The 21779-nt window shown below is 35.0% G+C and overlaps 1 protein-coding gene across 1 annotated transcript in view; it reads right to left on the reverse strand.

Annotated features, from left to right (window-relative positions):
- Fsip2 (fibrous sheath interacting protein 2) overlaps positions 1-21779 on the reverse strand; it is a 68741-nt gene that overhangs the window by 36940 nt on the left and 10022 nt on the right. Inside the window, exons 8-14 of the mRNA XM_021156571.1 lie at positions 19922-20045; positions 11891-11977; positions 8669-8784; positions 7770-7806; positions 7139-7242; positions 4400-4463; positions 1997-2054 (exon numbers count right to left, since the gene is read on the reverse strand). Coding sequence (XP_021012230.1) covers positions 1997-2054; positions 4400-4463; positions 7139-7242; positions 7770-7806; positions 8669-8784; positions 11891-11977; positions 19922-20045 — 590 coding nt within the window. The remainder of the gene's footprint in view (positions 1-1996; positions 2055-4399; positions 4464-7138; positions 7243-7769; positions 7807-8668; positions 8785-11890; positions 11978-19921; positions 20046-21779) is intronic.

The raw sequence follows: 21779 nt of genomic DNA on the forward strand, positions 1-21779 counted from the left end.
TGTATTTTCAATAAACGCTTGATAAAAAGGTTTTAAAGATATGCCTTCCTATATTGAATCACAAATGAAGAGCACTATTGAATGGTTTCTTGCCTATGGTTTTATCTATGTATTGCTGACAAATTAACTATATGCTAATTAGATCATAATATTATTGATCTAAACTATTTGAGTTTTATTTAACAATAAGTTTCTAGTCATAGTCTATGTGTCAGCGGATTTCAAACTTTTAACCTAATGCTTACGCATTATAACTCTACTCTTACTGCTAATACAACTTATCTTTATGCTCTACCATGCATTTTCATTTTTACCTTAGCAATGTTTTTCATTTACACTCTTAAAAATATTTTTTAGATATTTTCTTTATTTACATTTCAAATATTATCTTCTTTCCTGGTTTCCCCTCTCAAAACTCCCTATCCCATTTCTCCCTCCCCCTGCTTACCAACCCACCCACTCCTGCTTCCCTGTCCTGGCATTCCCCTAGACTGGGGCATAGAGCCTTCACAGGACCAAGGGCTTCTCCTCCCATTGATGACTGACAAGGCCATCCTCTGCTACATATGTAACTGGAGCCATGGGTCCCTCCATATATACTCTTTGGTTGGTGGTTTAGTCCCTGGGAGCTCTGGGGGTACTGTTGGTTCACATTGTTGTTCCTCCTATGGGGTTGCAAGCTTCTTCAGCTCCTTCTGTCCTTTCTCTAGCTCCTCCATTGGGGACCTTGTGCTCAGTCCAGTGGTTGGCTGAGAGCCAAATAAACGAACTATTTGATGAGGGGAAAGGTCAATGGTCAAAGGACAATGGAACAAACATGGTGTTTCCATGATAAAGTCTTTCATGATACATAGTTAAATCAGTAATGTGTGGTGAGCAATCAGGGCAAACGATGTAAAAGGCTTTGTAACGTTACATAATACAAGTGACCATCATCTGCACATGATAGGCATCTTTCCTTCTCATTTTATCCCATTTGGATGAAATTCATTCATTCTGGCTATTTGCAGTGCTTTGTATTCTATGAGCATTCACTAAATTATACATATTGACACCTATCGATCTCACTGAAAGTCTTAAACAACAAATCATAGTCTGAATATGAAATTCATTTGTCACCAGAGATTTTTTTCTTTTATCCATCCATTTATATAGAAATATAGGTTTGCAAGCAATGCAGTTTAATATGAACTTCATTTGATGTGTTGGTTTCTTTTGAAGAGTTTAGCGCTGGGTCGCTAAGAAGAGAGTCCTGTGTATACATAGCTTGCTATGCATAAGACTTGGATTTAGATCCTGAATGCATAAAACTGGGTCACGTTCAGAGAGTTAGTCTGCCTCATAAAAATAAAATATCAAAGCAAAGACAACCAGTGATGTTAACTTCTGTCTGACCACGGACACACACATAGTTATTACCCTCACATAAATATTCTTTAGAAGATGACAATGGGTCTAAAACATTGACTTCTTCACAAGTTGAAAAAATGCTAAAATAGCTGTTCTCCACTATTTGTTTGATAAATGAAAGGTTTTGATACTAAGCATATAGTCTCTAAAAATATCAAGTTACACTCTGGTATTGTTCTGGACAGCACTGCAAATAATTTTAAGAAGGAGAAAGATGATCAAGTCATTGAAATGATATTGTGAAAAAATATTAATAAAATACTATTTTATCAACCTTTAGAAGCCTATAACTTCAAAATTCATAGGTAAATATTTCAAAGAGAAATACAAAGAAGTTCTCTGAAATTATGTGAAGCCATCTGGAGAGAAGAGACAAAGATATTTGGTATAGAGTGCAAAGTGCTGGATAGAGGGCAGGACAGAATTCACTTGGTCTACAATTTGAGCTCAGTTCTGAAAGTTCTCCACAATAACGTTTCACTAGGTCTAAATAAGACTGCAAAGGGGAAGCTTTCATGTAGTCATGTACATAAGCAATTATTAAAATATAAATTCATAATTCTACACTAATAAATAAGATACTTACGTATTTGAGTTTACAGGAAAAGAAAAGATACCTGGGGGTGGAGCACCTGCCGGTGATCCTAAGCATCAGGAAAAGAAAACTGTAATTTATATTCATCCTCAGTAACATATAAAATACCAATACTATTTTCAAATACCTGTTGTCATTTGTAACTGACTAGTTTACTTGCTTTTAAGAACACTTCTAAAGTCCTTAGTGTAGAATTTAATGTAGAGTAAAACCTCAACTCCTATTTACCCCTGTAATGCCTTGTAATGCCTAGTCTTTGTATGCATTCTATGGCCTATAGATATAGAATACAACAAATATAACAATTGATATTAATAATGTTATTAATAACAATTCATATCCCACTATAATGGTGTCTTGATGTCATTAGACTATTGCTGTGGCAATTTCCTTTTGAGAAATTGTATTTATACTTCTCATATCACAAGGTTTTGCTGAGTCTTGGTTAAAAACCTCTGAAGTTGTTTCATGAAACTTAACTGAACAAATACATTCCCAAAATACTCTACAATGCTCATATTAAATACTTTATAGGAGCTGGGAAGGTAAATCATTAGGTAATGCACATGTTGCTCTTCTAGAGAGCCTGAGTTCAGCTGCCAGAAGCTATGTGAAGCTGCTTACAAAGGTGTGTAATTCCTTCTCTAGATGATCTGATACCAACCTTTATATTCTTCAGGCACCTGCATGTGTGCACATGCACACACACACACACACACACATACACACACACACAGAATTTTTTTAATAAAATAGATGTATTAAATACTAAAAACTGAAAGCTCAGTGGATTCTTATAGTCACATATTGACTATTAAGTTCTATAGTTTTCAGTGTATGTGTTTGTATATATTTGGTTTTGGAGAAGAAACCGAGTTTAACAATGCACAGAGAAAAGTCATGCATGGTGGCATGTGTTTATCAACTCTTTGCTAGGGAGACAAACTAAGATGGATCCCCAAAACTTTCTGGAGAGACTGCTTAGCCTATTTTTTGCCTTCCAGGCCACTGAGAATCTCTGATTAAAAAGGAAAAAATATATGTTGCCCAAGGTATGATAAGCAGAAGTAGTTCCTTTGGCTTTCACATGAGACCTACACACAAATGTGGATTTGTGTACATATGAGCACATACTCTCACGTGCATGTGTATCTGCACATATGTAAATGTACACATCTTCATACATGCACACCTATCCCAATACACATATAAGTAACATAAAAGAGCTTCAAGAACAATAATCGTCATAGACCATCACATTGGTTTATGGGCAGTAAGGATTACTGAGCTAATTCCTCAAGCCCAAGATGTGGAAAATTTAGACACCAGGTCCTATTTCAAGATGGGTATTTTGTTAGAGGAACAAGAATGTACTCAGATAGAGAAATATCTATTGCTGGTAAGTGGATAAAGAATGTAGGTATATAGAGTTAACCATTATTCTCATTAAGAGTTTTGTTTGAGGGCCTCTGAGGATCAAGTCATGGATCTCAGCGTCCTTCCTATAAAATAGCATAGAATTTGCACAAAACCTAACTATGTCTTCTGCACATATTATTCTCCAGATAATTTATAAATTACTAAAAGATTAATAGTAGCACTATATTTTGTAAATAGTTGCTGTTTTCTATTGTTTACAGAATAGTGACATGATAAAAGGACACATGCATCCAGTATTGACATACACAGTGTACAGCTCCTAACTATGTAGGAATATTTGCAAATGCAGAATATACTGTTATAGACACTTTGGTGTAAGTGGATCTTAGGGTAAAGGCAGGACAACAAAAAATTTAATAACATTCTTAGGAAAAATATAAAGGAAAAGGAACAGGCCATTTGAAACTGTACTCACAAATCTGAAGGCCATTATATTTAGTGAAATTAGTCAAAAGTGTAGACTGGAAACTGTCCTGTGTTCTCCCTTACAAGTGAAATATGGATTGTTAAACTCATAACCAGAATATATACTGGAATGGGAGAGAAAGGGTGTGGAGAGGTATCAGTCACAGTTTTTTATTTGTAAAATTAATAAATATTATGGATCTAATATGTGCTGTGACTATTGTTAACAGTCCTTTTCTGTATACTTGTTAGGGAGAGATGATCTTCAATGTTCTAACCAGGCACACATGCATACATGTACACACACAACTGTAACTGTGAGGTGAAGAATCAGTCACATGGTTTGTGTGTTTGTCAAGACGATTTCCTCCATTACAGAGTAAAAGCATTTTCTGGCTAATTTTACCTTCTATGTTCAGTACTTTGTACAAGACCTTGCAGAAATCATTGTCTTGATACATTAGTTGGCACAGAATTGGGAATGAGCATAATAAGTGAAACAAATGAAAGAATGTTTTACTAGTGGCACAGCTCATTGCTGATGTTTACCTGGTTCACCGGCATAGCTTGACTTCTTGCTTAGTCTTCCATTCCAATTACCTTGCATCTCCTTCTGCATAAACAACAAGAGAGATTCCTCCACATTTTTATCATTAACTCCTATTTGTATGTTTACATTTCAAAATTGCAATGTTAACTTTCTCACAAATCTCCATATATAAGAAATATTCGTTTTGTATTTTTGTTATTATTTACACAATTAAAATGAATGTTTATAAAAAATATCTACAATACCATTCACACATCTGATGATTTTCCAACTTTGAAGCTCAGCCTATACTTGTATGCATGTATAATACAATAATAGTTTACAATCTAATGAATTTTTATAAGATTGGAATTGTCATCTGGAGTGAAAGCTAAAATTTGGATGGTTAGGAGAAAGGTTCTATGTCCCTGCTATGGTACCTCATTCATCAAATAGAACATTTGATGGTAACCCAAAATAAATATATAAAGAATGCAAAGAAGCTAAATGATGTAATTATAGGTAGTGCAGAATATTACTGAAAAAAAAAAAGCTGTCCAATATTACTAAAAAAGAGAGGGTATGCACCTTCCACAAATGACTGTAAGTTTCTATTCTTTCCTGGGAACTAAATCTGCTTGCAAAAAAATCATGGCAATAGGTGTCTTCCTTTTTCAATATTTGAAATAGAATTTCAGGCAATGATAAAATTTTCTGATAATATTCAACTTTCCACAGTATGCTGGAGAACAATTAAACTTCTTGTCATAAATTTGGTATCTGTGAACAGCTACTAACACTTTGGTATTAACATGGAGAGTGAATAGAATATGCAGTAATCAGAGAGGTCAATAATACAGTTTACATACACTATTTTCATATGCTGGGATTATTTCCTTATACCTTACTGAAGCACTATCTAGATATAGTACAGTAGTGTTTTCATTGTGGAGTCTGGAATATTGCGATAATCAACCTATATTATCATGCCAATTTTTATTCTCAATCCTATGAACAAAATTGATACATGCCTTTCTGTCTCTTGTTCCTTGTAATGTTTGAAATGTATAAAACAAAGATGTGTGCTGCAGTGTTTTTAAGGGGCATGTTAACAGGGCTTCATCATTTCTTTAAGTTTAGAGGCTTTAAAGTATGGTAAATAACCTGACTATTCCAGCAGTTAAAAATTTCATGATTATTAGCATATATAAAAGGGCTAGTGACGTATGCAAAAATAGTTAACAAATATTTATTTTTAATAAATTGTATCACAGGCATAACACCATGGTAATCATAATACATTTTATATATTCTTTGTTTTGTGTCAATAGTTATGCATTCTAAGTCCCATGCAATGTTATTTTCTACTTAATATGAAGAATTCATTTGAATAGCCAGAAGCTGGAAAGAACCCAGATGCCCCTCAACAGAGGAATGGATACAGAAAATGTGGTACATTTACACAATGGAGTACTACTCAGCTATTAAAAAGAATGAATTTATGAAATTCCTAGGCAAATGGATGGACCTGGAGGGCATCATCCTGAGTGAGGTAACACAATCACAATGAACTCACACAATATGTACTCACTGATAAGTGGATATTAGCCCAAAACTTAGGATACCCAAGATATAAGATACAATTTGCTAAACGCATGAAACTCAAGAAGAATGAAGACCAAAGTGTGGACACTGTGCCCCTTCTTAGAATTGGGAACAAAACACCCATGGAAGGAGTTACAGAGACAAAGTTTGGAGCTGTGACGAAAGGATGGACCATCTAGAGACTACCATATCCAGGGATCCACCCCATAATCAGCTTCCAAACGCTGACACCATTGCATACACTAGCAAGATTTTGCTGAAAGGACCCAGATATAGCTGTCTCTTTTGAGACTATGCTGGGGCCTAGCAAACACAGAAGTGGATGCTCACAGTCAGCTATTAGATGGATCACAGGGCTCCCAATGGAGGAGCTAGAGAAAGTACCCAAGGAGCTAAAGGGATCTGCAACCCTATAGGTGGAACAAGATTATGAACTAACCAGTACCCCGGAGCTCTTGACTCTAGCTGCATATGTATGAAAAGATGACCTAGTCGGCCATCACTGGAAAGAGAGACCCATTGGACATACAAACTTTATATGCCCCAGTACAGGGAAATGCCAGGGCCAAAAAAATGGGAATGGGTGGGTAGGGAAGTGGGGGGGAAGTGTATGGGGGACTTTTGGGATAGAATTGGAAATGTAATTGAGGAAAATTAGATATATAAAAAAAGAAGAGAATGTATTAATTTGTTAGTGTACTGAAAATTGATAAAAATATATACTCCTTATCATAGTGAATCAGTTAATATCATGCTAATATTGGTGCTAATGGTATTGATTTTAATCCTAAGATAGCATGCTATTTATAAATAGTATTTTATATGTAATGGCTATACTAATCAATCACTACTGATAACTTTCCATTAGCAGATACTTGATTACTGTAGAAAAATGCTAAATCAGCATTATTATCACAACACCAAGAAAGCTCAGCTGATTAATTTGAGGGTTCAATATACAAAGTAAATATTAAGCCTTGCAGATTATGTTTAGGTACACTGAACCTGAGTAATTGCATTTTTACTATGGTGTGATAAATTTAATAGGATAAGGCTATATCATAATATTAAAGGATAGCATTTTCATATATTAAAATGACCATAAGATATCTCCTTCTTCTGACTGAATTTAGATTAAATCAAATAATACATACCTCTTCTTTTTGATTGTCCAACGATGTCTGTGAAAGTTTAGCAATCCTTGTGGGTGATTGTTGTGTTGAAATAATTGACTCTCTAGCTGATGTAGTTCCAGGAACTAGAGAGATAAGAGATAGCTTTAAGTATGAAATCACTGTAGCATCATTGAAGGCTTGCTCTACCATTCTGGCCAGTAAGCTCCTTCACTGCCTTGAAAAAATCACCATTAGCAATCTATTTATGGAAGCTGCTTAAAAATAACAAATCTTTTTTGTATGTTTACTCCCCCAAAATATCAGTTTCCCAATTGCTTCCAAAATAAAATCTGAAATCCTTATCTCAGTCTCCTGAAAGTAATAGGACCTATTGGCAAAATGGACCATTTTAATTGTATGTAGTCTGCAATGACCACTTACAGCTTGTCCAAAGGAATTAACAAAGCTGTATTTTAAGCTGATTTTAGGCAAAAAGCATGAAAGTCATAAAAAGCTGTTTTGGGAATTAAAAAGAAGAAGTAGATGGAGGAAGGGTTCTCTAATAATAAAAAAAATAAGCAAACCTTTCAAAATTAGTCAAAACAGCTTTCAAAAGTATATAATGGAGTAGCTATGTACTTAATACCCGAATCATCAGTACGGTTCTTACCTCTTTCATCACTTAATCTTTTCGTTACTTCACTTCTCTATATGGCAAAATATTAAAGAGAAAAATATACATAAGTAACAATACTTTTGGAAGAGAGTCTGTCTTCTGTGAGATAGCCAAATGAATCCAGGTGCTTTCCTACCCCTATGCCCTACATCTGTGATTTAAAAAGTATACCAGACATGGTACATATCATTAGTTTCCCAGGATACCTTTCACTATCTTAAATTTAGTTGAAAATGGAGTTCAATTTACTTACTGCTCTTCTATATTGTACTTTATTTAAAGCCACAGTCTCTATGTGTGTGTATGTGTGAATATTTATATATAATACTGATATATATTTTTATATTTAAATATATTAAAGTTTAAAGTCATTCAATTCGATGCAGAAAATTAAAATTCTTCCAACTCAGACTCTATGAAACACTATATAATGTTTATCTAAATTACTCCTTAGAACCAGAACCAGAGTAAAAATTAGTCACTCCAGATTAGTGTAACATTCATATGTCTATGCCTCACTAGAAGATGTGTCCTCAAGATGAGTGAATATCTTAATCACCTTTGCATGCCTATGGACCCAATTTTCTTATCTAACCCATGTTTGGCTCCTCCCAGTGTTCTGTCAACAACCCAAGCTTTGATTGCATATTCTACCAGTAAATAGCAACACCATCATCAGAATTAATAATGGGCTTTGGACAGGTTTCTGCTAAGTGTCACATTACATTACATTAGTAATAAAGCTAAATTGACTCTTTTTTTCCCTCCAGAGAGTAATCATTTCTCTTTGCAAGAACTCATCCACCATAATTCATCAATAGCAAGTTAGTAAAAGAGAACACATGTAAATAAAATTTGAGCAGATGAACTAATATGCTTTTGAAACCGTTTACCTTTTGTTCTGAACTGCTGTTGTGTACTTCTGCTGGATAAGTAACTGAGGATGCCGACACTTTTGTAACATTCTTTGAACTACTCTGAGACTGATTCACTGTGGCTGATACTTGTCCTAGGAGTAAAGGAGAAAGAAAGGTTTTGTATTTGAGAATTTTGTTAAGTGCAACCAATTTTATTTTCTTAACTAATCACTAAATTTAAAATATTCATGAGTAACAGAACCTCCGAAAGAGGTACAACTGAAAGCATCATTCATACAATTGAGTATTGGAATTATTCATATAAGTACTCTCCTGCATGGTTGTAACCAATCCATCTTTCTAGTCCCAATGGTATTGATCTGTTTGTAACTCTTAAGAATAATTGTTCGCACTTTCAGAAATTATACATGAATTCATTCATATAATGTGTGCACTTTTCCCTTGTCTTTGTTTTGGGAGAATAACGTGATCTATCTACCTACCTACCTATCTATCTATCTATCTATCATCTATCTATCTATCTATCTATCTATCTATCTATCTATCTATCTATCTATCTATCTATCATCTATCTATCTACCTACCTACCTACCTATCTATCTATCTATCTATCTATCTATCTATCTATCTATCTATCTATCTATCTATCTAATTATTTTTTCCTTTTTTATTTGTATACATGGCATTTTTTTATTTTATCATCAGTTCATGGACATCTCAGCTGTCTCAGTTTCAGCGATTTCTGAATTTAGCTTCTGTGAATTTTGGTACATAAACAAACGTGTGTGCGTGTGTGTGTGTGTATTTCAGATACTAATGCAAAATTAAGTGTCTAGTTAGAAAAGATTTTACTCTATTTGGTACTTCATTCTATTGCCTAGAAACATTACTGAGAATGAGGGCTTTAAATTTTGTGCCTTCCCATTTATTAATTCTTGTTAAGTTCTTGTCTATACATACCTCTTTAAAACTTTTTCCTATTTTTCACCTAAGTTTCAGATTGTTTTATATTATTTGATGTTGAAATTTTTGTAAGAATTTGACATCTAGTCTATACTTGTACATATTGAACCTTCTCAGATTCATTTGCTGAAGATGTTTTTTGTTTGTTTGTTTATTTTTGTTGATTTTGTTGATGGGGGTTTGATTATTTGGGAGATAGGGTTTCATTTTCCTTTTGTTTTGTTTTTGTTTGTTTTGTGGCATAGTTGTCAAAAACTAAATGTTTATCTGATAGTGTAGCAGTATAGGGAGGGTGCTTTGAAAGTTTGAATTTATTCCATTACTCTATACATCTTTTCTTTTTGTAAACATACTACGTTAATTTGTTACTGTTCTGTCTTAAGTTTCTAATGCTCAGGATTGTTTTGAATATTCAGGTTCTCTTGTGATTTCATTTGAATTTGGAGAATATTTTACTTATCTCAAGAATTTCATAAGAATTGAGATAAGCATTACATTAAACTTGTAGATTGTGTTTGAAAGTATATCAATTGCCACAATATTAATTATGCTGATCCACAACATAAGAGGACTTTCAATATTCTTGAATTTTCAATTTCTTCAGTATTTTAAAGTTTTCCCTGTAGAGTTCTTATATTTTCTTGATTATGTTTACTCTTGGATATTTTAAAGCTATTATGAATGGGATTGTTTCTTTGTATTTTGTCTCAGCATATATTTTATGCTAATATTAGGAGAATATAAGTATTCTGGAGAGAGTTTGATGACTGTGCATCCTTCTATAGTCTCCAAAATGTTCAAAGTTTTCAATAGTTTGTTTTTATAGCCTTATTGTCTTCTTATACATAGAGTCACATGACTACAAAGAATTATGATATTGCTTTTTTCCTTACCATTTACATCCTTTTAATTTCTTTATCTTTTCTTATTGCTTTAGGTAAGATTTCAAACACTGTATGTATAAAAGGCTTTAGAATGTAGACAGTCATATTTTGTTATTTATTTTAGTGGGAAAGCTTTGGATTTAGTATACTTTTAGATATAGATTTTTCACACACAGTCTTTTGTATGTTGAGACAGGTTATTTGCATTTCTGGTTTCTTCATAACTTTTTCCATGAAGGGATGAGGGATTTCTGTCAAAAATCATATATTTACTTATTGGATAATCATGGATTTTTGTTCTTGAGTCTGTTTATATGATATTACATTTGTAATAAAAATCATAATGAAATGTAATATTTCATAATTAACATACAAATAAGGCAAAAACAAACCAAAGCAAAAAAAATTAATTGGAGTTTATTCAAAGAGGGGAGGAAAAGGCATAACAACCTGTTTATTATTTCAATCGATGTAGATTCAAACTAAATTGAAAGGTTTATATGACATTTAATACTACTGAAAAATTTATAAATGCTTAATTATTTACTGATATGGAATTATGAATTATTAGTATGTATGGTATGATAATGGCATTTTTGTCCCACTTACTAAAAATGTTACTTATCATTTTAAAGTGCATATTGAAAAAAACCAGGAGCCTAGCAGGGGCATCCTCATTCAAGGGGTCATAGAGAGGGATCGTCTCCATCTCAATAATCCCTGTGGAAGGTCCAACAGGTGAATATTAGGCAACATTGCCTTCTTGTTTCTGGATTTTGTAAAAAAACAATATTACACACAGGGAAGAAAAATTGGATGTGGTTTTCTTCAGGTATTTATCAGTAATTGTCAGTTATTCTAAGTTTTTACATTAACTGTAACTTTGAGGGTTATTAGTGAAAGAAATATATTTAAATTTTTTTTCATTTTCATAGTTTGTTATTAGAGTACTTGTTTGGGGATTCACAGTATAATCTGGTGAGCTTAAATTGAGAACCTAAAGTGAGTGACACAGCATAAGAAATATAGAAAATGATAATTTAACAAATGTTCACAGTCACATAATAAATGTGTTTAGCTTCTAGAATATTTTTGAGTTTTCTAAAATAATTCTGAGAATTTAAAATATTTTATGATCTGTCAGTCTGTGTCTACAATTAGTACTAATGAATCCTGCTTATAACTGTTCTTAAGGAATAGCTGGATGACCAGTTGAAACACCAAATTAGTTATCTATTCTGAAAACAGTCCATGGCATGCAGTTCGAAACTCAGTCATTCATGATAATAAACCCAAGTTTCATCTACATTCAACTGAAGGTCACCCACAACTCAGTCTTCCCCCAAATCACTACTCTAAATATTTGGTGCTTATTAAAATATTCAATTACCTGATGTTCCTCTATATGCTTTCTGGTCACCGTCAGGATAAACTATTTTTATATCATCAAACTGCTTCTTTCTCTTCTTTGAGGAAGCTTAAAAATGTAATAAAACATATTAAGAGTAGTGACAGTGAAATTGCCCAAGATCAACTATCATTTAATGCTCAAGAAGTAAGTGCCTGCTACTCTATATGTGGGATTTGTAGAACACATAGGAGAGGATAAGTAATGTCAAATGTAAGGTGATATTTATTTCTGTAATATGCCTATAACTTAAGGAGTAGAGTTGAGGAGACTAATATTTTATATTTTGGAAAGAAGGAAAACTTCTTTATAGTCTACTTGTACATGGAGGTTGCTTTCTGTAGAAATACACACCAACATAGTGACATGGATGAAGGCTCACTATCCTAAATGACTATGATATTCTTGGATTTATTTAGAGATGAGCAAAAACACGTGTGTGTGTATATGTTTGTACACAAGTTTCCCTAGAAGATTTTTACTTGGTAGAAGAGGATATTATTGCAGTTTTATACAATTATAACACTGTTATGAAACTGAATCTGTTCCTTATCACTTCAGTATTGTAAAAATTTTAATGTACTGTTTTCTAAGGGTGACTTAATGCATCAATGTTTAAGACAGCTACTTCACAGGATAAACAGATGGCTCAGAAGTTAGGAGCACTTGTTCCTTTTGTAGAATACCTGATTTTGCTTCCCAGGAAACACATGGTTCACAACCAACCAGTTCCAGGTATGTTGCCCTTTTCCCACCTCCAGAGATATCTGGCATGTACATACGGTGCATATAAATATGTACAGAAATTACAGAAATGTACACATGAAATTATTAAAAGAATGAAAACATTGACAGCTCACATTGTTCTATTGCATGAGGAAAAAGATATTGGGATTACAAAACTGGTAAGGTGATTTGAAATCTGAAATGGGGCTTTCAAACTCCTTCAAAGAAGTAAATAGATTGAGTTAATTTATCTGGGAAATGTATATGTAAAAGCATATCTCATGATGATGGTAGAGGACATCAAGAAGGACTTTAATAACTCACTTAAAGAATTACAGGAGAACATTGCTAAAGAGTTACAAGTCCTTAAAGAAAAACAGGATAACACAATCAAACAGGTAGAAGTGCTTAAAGAAAAACAGGAAAACACATCCAAACAGATGATGGAAATGAACAAAACCATACTAGACCTAAAAGGGAAGTAGACACAATAAAGAAAACCCAAAATGAGGCAACACTGGAGATAGAAACCCTAGGAAAGAAATCTGGAACCATAGATGCGAGCATCAGCAACAGAATACAAGAGATGGAAGAGAGAATCTCAGGTGCAGAAGATTCCATAGAGAACATCGGCACAACAATCAAAGGAAATACAAAATCCAAAAAGATCCTAACTCAAAACATCCAGGAAATCCAGGACACAATGAGAAGACCAAACCTACAGATAATAGGAGTGGATGAGAATGCAGATTTTCAACTCAAAGGACCAGCAAATACCTTCAACAAAATTATAGAAGAAAACTTCCCAAATCTAAAGAAAGAGATGCCCATGAACATACAAGAAGCCTACAGAACTCAAATAGGAGATGTTAGACAGACACTAAGAGAACACAAATTCCAGCCCAGGTTACTATACCCAGCCAAACTCTCAATTACCATAGATGGAGAAACCAAAGTATTCCATGACAAAACCAAATTCACACATTCTTTCCATGAATCCAACCCCTCAAAGGATAATAACAGAAAAAAACCAATACAAGGAAGGGAACCACACCCTAGAAAAAGCAAGAAGGCAATCCCTCAACAAACCTAAAAGAAGACAGCCACAAGAACAGAATGCCAACAACAAAAATAACAGGAAGCAACAATTACTTTTCCTTAGAATCTATTAATATCAATGGACTCAACTCCCCAATAAAAAGACATAGACTAACAAACTGGCTATACAAACAAGACCCAACATTTTGCTGCTTACAGGAAACTCATCTCAGAGAAAAAGATAGACACTACTCAGAATGAAAGGCTGGAAAATAATTTTCCATGCAAATGGTATGAAGAATCAAGCTGGAGTAACCATTCTAATATCTAATAAAATTACCTAACAACCCAAAGTCATCAAAAAAGACAAGGAGGGTTACTTCATACTCATCAAAGGTAAAATCAATTACCTTACAATTACAATCAGAACTATCAATTCTGAATATCTATGCTCCAAATACAAGGGCAACCACATTCATTAAAGAAACTTTAGTAAAGCTCAAAGCACACATTGCACCTCACACAATAATAGTGGGAGACTTCAACACACCACTTTCACCAATGGACAGATCATGGAAACAGAAACTAAACAGGGACACAGTGAAACTAAGAGAAATTATGAATCAAATGGATCTGGCAGATATCTACAGAACATTCTATCCTAAAACAAAAGGATATACCTTCTTCTCAGCACCTCATGGTACCTTCTCCAAAATTGACCACTTAATTGGTCACAAAACAGGCCTCAACAGATACAAAAATATTGAAATTGTCCCATGCATCCTATCAGATCACCATGGACTAAGGCTGATCTTCAATAACAAAATAAATAATAGAAAGCCAACCTTCATGTGGAAACTGAACAACACTCTTCTCAATGATACCTTGGTCAAGGAAGGAATAAAGAAAGAAATTAAGAACTTTTTAGAGTTCAATGAAAATGAAGCCACAACATACCCAAACTTATGGGACACAATGAAAGCATTTCTAAGAGGAAAACTCATAGCTCTGAGTGCCTCCAAAAGGAAACTAGAGAGAGCACACATTAGCAGCTTGACAACATACCTAAAAGCACTAGAACACAAGGAAGCAAATTCGCCCAAGAGGAGTAGACAGCAGGAAATAATCAAACTCAGGGGCGAAATCAACCAAGTGGAAACAAGAAAAACTATTCAAAGAATCAACCAATCAAGGAGCTGGTTCTTTGAGAAAATCAACAAGATAGATAAACCCTTAGCCAGACTCACTAGAGGGCACAGGGAAAGCATCCTAATTAACAAAATCAGAAATGAAAAAGGAGACATAACAACAGATCCTGAAGACATCCAAAACACCATCAGATCCTTCTACCAAAGGCTATACTCAACAAAACTGGAGAACCTGGATGAAATGGAGAAGTTCCTAGACAGATACCAGGTACCAAAGTTGAATCAAGATCAGGTTAATGATCTAAACAGCCCTATATCCCCCAAAGAAATAGAAGCAGTCATTAATAGTCTCCCAACCAAAAAAAGCCCAGGACCAGATGGGTTTAGTGCAGAGTTCTATCAGACCTTCAAAGAAGATCTAATCCCATTTCTTCACAAACTATTCCACAAAATAGAAACAGAAGGTACTCTACCCAACTCATTCTATGAAGCCACAATTACTCTGACACCTAAACCACAAAAAGACCCAACATAGATAGAAAACTTCAGACCAATATTCCTTATAAATATTGATGCAAAAATCCTCAATAAAGTTCTTGCTAACCGAATCCAAGAACACATCAAAACAATCATCCATCCTGACCAAGTAGGTTCATCCCGGGATGCAGGGATGGTTCAATATATGGAAATCCATCAACGTAATCCAGTATATAAACAAACTCAAAGACAAAAACCACATGGTCATCTCGTTAGATGCGGAAAAAGCATTTGACAAGATCCAACACCCATTCATGATAAAAGTCTTGGAAAGATCAGGAATCCAAGCCCCATACCTAAACGCGATAAAAGCAATCTACAGCAAACCAGTAGACAACATCAAAGTAAATGGTGAGAAGCTGGAAGCAATCCCACTAAAATCAGGGACTAGACAAGGCTGTCCACTCTCTCCCTACCTATTCACATTGTATTTGAAGTCCTAGCCAGAGCAATTTGACAACAAAAGGAGATCAAGGGGATACAAATTGGAAAGGAAGAAGTCAAAATATCACTTTTTGCAGATGATATGATAGTATATATAAGTGACCCTAAAATTCAACCAGAGAACTCCTAAGCCTGATAAACAGCTTCAATGAAGTAGGTGTATATAAAATTAACTCAAACAAGTCAATGGGATTTCTTTACACAAAGGATAAACAGGCTGAGAAAGAAATTAGGGAAACAACACCCTTCTCAATAGTCACAAATAATATAAAATATCTGGGCGTGACTCTAACTAAGGAAGTGAAAGATCTGTATGATAAGAACTTGATGTCTCTGAAGAATGATATTAAAGAAGATCTCAGAAGATGGAAAGATCTCTCATGCTCATGGATTGGTAGGCTCAATATAGTAAAAATGGCTATCTTGCCAAAAGCAATCTACAGATTCAATGCAATCCCCATCAAAACTCCAACTCAATTCTTCAACCAATTAGAAAGGGCAATCAGCAGACTCATCTGGAAAACAAAAACCTAGGATAGCAAAAACTCTTCTCAAGGATAAAAGAACCTCTGGTGGAATCACTATGCCCGACCTAAAGCTGTACGACAGAGCAATTGTGATAAAAACTGCATGGTACTGGTATAGTGACAGACAAGTAGACCAATGGAACATAATTGAAGACCCAGAGAGGAACCCACACCTATGGTCACTTGATCTTTGACGAGGGAGCTAAAACCATCCAGTGGGAAAAAGACAGCATTCTCAACAAATGGTGCTGGCACAACTGGCGGTTATCATGTAGAAGATTGCGAATTGATCCATTTCTATCTCCTTGTACTAAGGCCAAATTTAAGTGGATTAAGGAATTCCACATAAAACCAGAGACACTGAAACTTATAGAGGAGAAAGTAGGGAAAAGCCTCAAAGATATGGGTACAGGGGAAAAATTCCTGAATAGAACAGCAATGGCGTTTGCTGTAAGATCAAGAATCCATAAATGGTACCTCATAAAGTTGCAAAGCTTCTGCAAGGCAGAAGACACAGTCAATAATACAAAAAGACCACCAACAGATTGGGAAAGGATCTTTACCTATCCCAAATCGGATAGGGGACTAATATCCAATATATATAAAGAACTCAAGAAGGTGGACTCCAGAAAATCAAATAACCCCATTAAAAATGGGGCTTAGAAATGAACAAAGAATTCTCACCTGAGGAATACTGAATGGCAGAGAAGCACCTGAAAAAATGTTCAACATCCTTAATCATCAGGGAAATGCAAATCAAAACAACCCTGAGATTCCACCTCACACCAGTCAGAATGGCTAAGATGAAAAATTCCGGTGACAGCAGATGCTGGGTAGGCTGTGGAGAAAGAGGAACACTCCTCCATTGTTGGTGGGATTGCAAGCTTGTACAACCACTCTGGAAATCAGTCTGATGGTTCCTTAGAAAATTGGACATAGTACTACCGGAGAATCCAGCAACACCTCTTTTGGGCATATATCCAGAAGATGTCCCAACAGGTAAGAAGGACACATGCTCCACTATGTTCATAGCAGCCTTATTTATAATAGCCAGAAGCTGGAAAGAACCCAGATGCCCCTCAACAGAGGAATGGATACAGAAAATGTGGTACATTTACACAATGGAGTACTACTCATCTATTAAAAAGAATGAATTTATGAAATTCCTAGGCAAATGGATGGACCTGGAGGGCATCATCCTGAGTGAGGTAACACAATCACAAAGGAACTCTCACAATATGTACTCACTGATAAGTGGATATTAGCCCAGAAACTTAGGATACCCAAGATATAAGATACAATTTTCTATATTCATGAAACTCAAGAAGAACGACGATCCAAGTGTGGACACTTTGCCCCTTCTTAGAATTGGGAACAAAACACCCATGGAAGGAGTTACAGAGACAAAATTTGGAGCTGTGATGAAAGGATGGACCATCTAGAGACTGTCATATCCAGGGATCCATCCCATAATTAGCTTCCAAATGCTGACAGCATTGCATACACTAGCAAGATTTTGCTGAAAGGACCCAGATATAACTGTCTCTTGTGAGACTATGCTGGGGACTAGCAAACACAGAAGTGGATGCTCACAGTCAGCTATTGAATGGATCACAGGGCCCCCAATGGAGGAGCTAGAGAAAGCACCCATGGAACTAAAGGGAACTGCAACTCTATAAGTGGTACAACATTATGAACTAACCAGTACCTCGTAGCTCTTGACTCTAGCTGCATATGTATCCGAAGATGGCCTAGTTGGTCATCACTGGAAAGAGAGGCCCATGGGACTTGCAAACTTTATATGTCCCAGTACAGGGGAACGCGAGGGCCAAAAAGTGGGAGTGGGTGGGTAGCAGAGTGGCGGGGACGCTATGGGGGACTTTTGGGATAGCATTGGAAATGTAAATGAGGAAAATACCTAAAAAAAGGTAAAAAAAGAAAAAAAAGAAATATGTGATTTAATATAAACTGTGTGTGAAAGATTAGGAAGAAACAGAGAGTCGGTGATTGTGGGCTGAGAAGACAGACACAGAAAGACAAAAAAAAAAGAAAGAAGGAAAGAAGGAAAGAAGGAAAGAAGGAAAGAAAGAAAGAAAGAAAGAAAGAAAGAAAGAACAAAAGAAAGAAAGAAAGAAAGAAAGGAAGGAAGGAAGAAAGGAAGAAAGGAAGAAAGAAAAGAAAAAGGAAATATAATCTGTTTAGTAATGGTCCTTACTCCTATTTGACAGAACTGCGAGGCTTGACTATGTGCTCTAGTGAAGGAAAGTCTTCATCTTCGTAGAAGTTTTTTAGTGCTCTGTGTTCAGTTATAGATGGTGAAAGTATCTGTGAAAGGCTAAATAACTTTCCAAAACCATTTAAAGGTCTTGAAAAGTACACATGGAGCGACCCATGGCTCCAGCTGCATATGTAGCAGAGGATGGCTTTGTCAGACATCAATGGGATGCGAGGGGCTTGGTCCTTTGGAAGCTCAATGCTCAAGCATAGGGGAATGCCAGGGCAGTGGGGAAGGAGTGAGTGTGTAGGCAGGTAATCTCCCACATAGAAGCAGGGGGAGGGGCAGTGGCGATGAGATAGGGGTTTTGCGGAGGGGAAACTGAGAAGTGGGATAACATTTGAAATGTAAATAAATAAAATAACCCCTTAAAGAAAAAAGAAACATATTGAAAATTATAAAGGACAGTTATACAGTAGGAGCCTAGCTCCAGAGCCTGTACATATCACCAGTAGAGGACAGCTGTCATATTCAGGCATATAGTGCAAAATAAAATTTAGAAGTTTACATTTGGGCTGGACTCCATATAGTAATGAGTGCTTGCCAATATACCTTAAACTGAATTTAACAGATAACAGTTTAGAGTTAGCAGAAGAAATTATCAGAATCAAATAGTTGCACAAGATGGATTGGTCAAAGATAAAATTCAGAATCCAGCTAAGACCAGGTAATGATAACCAGGTGATAAAAAGTCAGTTTCACCAGAAAGTGGGCAAGACGGATGATGGCCCTGCTCTTTCTCAATAGTATGCATCCCTAGAAATTTGTTAAAAATACTCTCATGATAACTAATATAGGGAGTTTTGCTGGGATTACATGATGTTATACAAAATGCAGCTGGTGCGGTTCTGGCACATCCAAGTCAAGCACTGTTATTTTTTTACACCTTTTCCCATTCTTTTCCATCTTTTTTTCTTTCTTCTTTTCTCTACTACTTTCCCCTTGCTCTATATTTTCTTATTTTCCCAGGTTCTTTCTATTCTTACTAGTTGACAACATATAAAAGCACCATATTGATGTATAAGGACAATTATTTTACACATTGATTTTAATGTATTGGAAATAAAATATCTTAAGCATTATCTTAAGTATAGGGAATTTGGTGTCAAACTATAGTGCCATCAAATTTGTCTATTAAAGCAGTTAATATTTTTTTTTTAGTTTTGGGGTGTGTTTGTATGCATGTGAATATGTGGTCTTTCCAATGTGAAAATGGTTAGTTTAGCATTTTATATGAAGTGGATAGCAGTTGTATGTATATAAGATATTTCATGGTACAGAGATCAATGCTTCCTACTTAGTGGCATAATAGTCTCACATTCAAATGTAGTTCCATTCTGTCCTCTGTAGTCAAATCCATTTCTTCCCATGTCATCTTTTAAGCCAGTGTCCTGCATCTTTTGTAAATGATAAGCCATTTTTTTCTCTAGCATTGCTTGTTTCTAAAATATGAAAGAAAGCACTATGATTAGTATTAGTTTGGTATTCACAAATGCAATACAAATGTTTAAACTATATAGTATAGTAGAAATACATAATTATTCTTGTCTTGTGACTTGTAAATTTAAGTAGAATAAAACTTAGAGAGCAGTAAGGAGTCTATTGTTACTTACAATTTAAAGAGTATAAAATGTAGAAAGTATAATAAGGAGCCAATTTTTATTTCTGATGAAATACTTAGGTGAAAGGTACCTGCCTGAATACTTTGTTATAATCATTACATTCTTTGAAATGTCACTTTTATTTGTGAATCTCGGGGATACTACTGACCATAGGGCATGACAGAAGAGAGACAAATATGCAGAGAGTCTTGAAACTTTTATTGATCATTCACTAAGAGAAGGAATCAGTACACATAAAGTAATACTCAAGATAGCATAAAGGACCATCCTAAGAGGTAAGTTAGAAGAGAGTTTGCATTTCCACAAAGATGAAAATTACATGCATTTCACAAGCTACAGTATGGATGTATTGCTAGCCATACAGTCTAGAGTACAAAAAAATGGGCCTTGCTTCAATAATAGGCAATAACAAGTTCAGATAAAAAGTAACACTAGCCTGACCTAATAGACCATTAAAAACTAACGAACAAACAAACAAAAACCCTGACAAAACAAACTATTTCCAAAGATGTAAAAATGACTGAAAACACTAAGTCAGTATATGGCATCAAGTTGAAGAGTGCTAGGCCTGTAAAAATCAGGGCCATGTGACCTATAAAAATAAACCACTCAGTTACAATTAACTTAGAAATGACAAAGAAGTTAGAATTCAAGCCAAGAATATCAATATACTCAGCATAGTTGCATTCTGTGTGCTTGCAAAATATAATAATGATATTGAAGAGAAACAAATATTTACATAATTGAGTATGTGAGAAGAGGAATGCAGAGGAAGCATAGATAATAGATCTGGCACTATAGAGGACAGCTGCAAGAATTCAGTAATACAAAGTACCTTAAAGGACACACTGGGAGGGGAAAGACTCAGACTTTCCAAGACAGTTCAATGTAGTTAGTATCCTGGAAAGAGGAAACAGTGTGTTTGTGTGTGTGTGTGTGTTTGTGTGTGTGCAGTTAATCTTCATTGAAAACTTGCTGGGATTTGAAATCACCATAGATACATACCACATGATGGGTCTATGAGGTGTTTTTTTTTTTTTTTCCAGAAGAGTTTAACTAAAAAGAGAAGATATACCCTAAATGTAGGCAGTATTATCCCAGGGGATAAAACCTCAGACTGAATAAAAAAAGGGAAAGATGAGCTGACCACAAGCATTCCTTTCTCTGTGTTTCCACAGTGAATGCAAGGTGCCCAGCTGTTATGATCTTCCAATCTCCTTTACCTAAGACAATAAGACTGTATTTTTTTCCAACTGAAAGCTTCAATAAACTCTCCCTCCTGTTAATTACTTGTCAGATATTTGGTCATGGGGAGAAAAGTAACTAATATGAGATATAACAGAAATATCTGAAAACAGCTATCTAAAACAATCCGTTGAATTCAGGGGTCCAGGAGAAACCCAAACAGCATTACAAACCAATGGAATGAAACAGTAGTGCACTGATACCACATCTAGACAAAGACCCTAAACAAAAGAAAATATTTGGCAACCCACCAACATCCCTTCTTGATAAAACTTTTGATACTGTAATAATAGAATTTTTAATCCTAAT

Source organism: Mus caroli, unplaced genomic scaffold (genome assembly GCF_978045245.1).
Source record: "Mus caroli unplaced genomic scaffold, Mus_caroli_1 scaffold_2, whole genome shotgun sequence".
In the NCBI taxonomy this organism is placed as follows: domain Eukaryota; kingdom Metazoa; phylum Chordata; class Mammalia; order Rodentia; family Muridae; genus Mus; species Mus caroli.